This window comes from Parus major, chromosome 20 (genome assembly GCF_001522545.3).
Source record: "Parus major isolate Abel chromosome 20, Parus_major1.1, whole genome shotgun sequence".
Lineage (NCBI taxonomy): Eukaryota > Metazoa > Chordata > Aves > Passeriformes > Paridae > Parus > Parus major.
Window position 1 is genome coordinate 1509841 of NC_031788.1, and position 1912 is coordinate 1511752.

Sequence of the window (1912 nt, forward strand, 5' to 3'; positions counted from 1 at the left end):
TGCTCCTTAGAACTGGTAACACAAGGTGCAAACAAAGCTGGGAAATGGCCCTTTGGGGCATCTGCCATTCTCACCAGAAGATCCTTCCTTTCCTTCTCCTGGCTCTCCAGTTTCCTCTGCAGTGATTCCACCTCCTGACGAACAGTCACAGCCTCTTCCTTCAGGGCAGTTTCTAGAGAGGTCTTCTGCTGTTCTGCCCTCCATAATGCTGCAGGAGGGAAGGGGAAAGAGAAGGGGGAAAGCAAAGTAAAGTAAACTGATGAGCACCCTGCAGAGACAACAGCACTGTCTTCTCTGCCTGACTGGGTTTGCCAAGTCTTAAGCCCACAAGAGCTTCCAAAACTGAGAGAAATGAAGGAAACTTCCAGGCAGAGAAAAAAGCAGGAATAGCAGGGGCAAGGTTCAGAGGAATAGCAAAGTGTGTTTGCTCTTGGCCTTGTGCAGAGTGAGCAATCCAAGAGAGACAAAGCAGCAGGGATGCCTGTGCAGCCCTGCTCCAGAGAGGCCAATAGCCTGGAGGCTCTGGCAGGGCCTGGAGATTGGGGGAATTGAGCTGAGGCATCCAGCTTCAGCTGCTTAGCACAGACACAGCACCTGAAAGGCACCAGCTGTGTATGGGATCAGCCACAGCAGAGCCAGTTGGCACTGCCAGCCACAGCATCGTTCTCAAGAAAAGGCTTTCACAGGCACTTGGATGGATAAATCTCGTGCTGGTTGTTTTTTTGCCCCCTGTCATATCTGGGCAGTTTTCCTCTTCATGGAATCAGAGATTCCCACTGACAAGACAGGATGGGGCAGTGGGTGGAAGGAGAAGCTGTACCTGCCTGACTTTCATCCAACTCCTTCTGCAGCTTCTGACTGCTGGCTCTGAGATTGTCCATCTGAGCCTGCCCTGTACCCAGCTCCAACTCCAAGGCCTGTATCTTCTTCTTTGCATTATTCTGGAAGAGGTAAAAGGAGTAGAATCACTTGTCAGTTCCACTGCTGGTAGGAGACAAAGGGCTACAAACACTAAAGCAGAAATAGCCCAGGCGGGAGAGGGCAGCTGGACTGCACTGGTAGATGTGATTGTGGATCCTCCTTCCTCCCCATGCCAGTGAGCCAACCTGTCTACAAGGACTGACACCCACCCTGGCCTTGGCACTGTGCTTGTCCAGCAGCAAGACAGGATTTCTGGGTGCACTGGGCACACATTACCAGATCTTTCTGGGAATGCTCCAGGTGCTGCTGCAGGTCTTGCAGAGCTGCTGTCACTCTGTCCACTGTGAGGTCTGCAGGGACATCCCCGGCCTGAGAATCAGTTAGGCCCACGACATAAGCCGCTTCTGAAAAGAGAAGACATTCTGTTTCAAATCCAAGGGTCTCCAACAAGGCCTCTCTACCTAGGAGAAGGTGCCTTTGTCATTGTCCTAGAGCTCACCTTGCAGCAGAATGTATGTCACAGGTTGACAGTATTCTGATGACCACTTATGTTAGCACTTCCCCAAAGACAACTGCACAGGCCCCTGTGGTTTGACAAAACTTGGACCCTTCTCCCTTCTGACTCTGATCATTTCTCCACATATAAACATGGACTTGTATCTCTGCAGGGAAGTCAAGCTGTCAAGACTTCCCAAGGCCTGAGTCAGCCTAAATTGTCAGGGTGAGTGTGTCATACCAGGATGACAAGGACCCATCCCCTCACTCCACCTGCTCCCCCAGCCTCCCACACTTGCCAGAGTTCCAAGTGATCAAGTCTCTGCTGTCCCTGATCATGTGGTAGAGAACCAAGAGCAGTTTGTCCAGCTGGGATTGAGTTTCCTGGTGGGCACCACTGGCCTGTTGACACTGTGTGGCCATGGCCTCTGCTCTTTCCTCAGAGCTCTGGAGCCTCAGACGCAGCTCAGACACCTCAGCCTCCAGCACATGCACA

At 52.0% G+C, this 1912-nt stretch overlaps 1 protein-coding gene across 1 annotated transcript in view; it reads right to left on the minus strand.

Moving 5' to 3' along the window:
- CEP250 (centrosomal protein 250) overlaps positions 1-1912 on the minus strand; it is a 27155-nt gene that overhangs the window by 7699 nt on the left and 17544 nt on the right. The window contains exons 17-20 of the mRNA XM_033519177.1: positions 1716-1908; positions 1198-1325; positions 821-941; positions 75-208 (exon numbers count right to left, since the gene is read on the minus strand). Coding sequence (XP_033375068.1) covers positions 75-208; positions 821-941; positions 1198-1325; positions 1716-1908 — 576 coding nt within the window. The remainder of the gene's footprint in view (positions 1-74; positions 209-820; positions 942-1197; positions 1326-1715; positions 1909-1912) is intronic.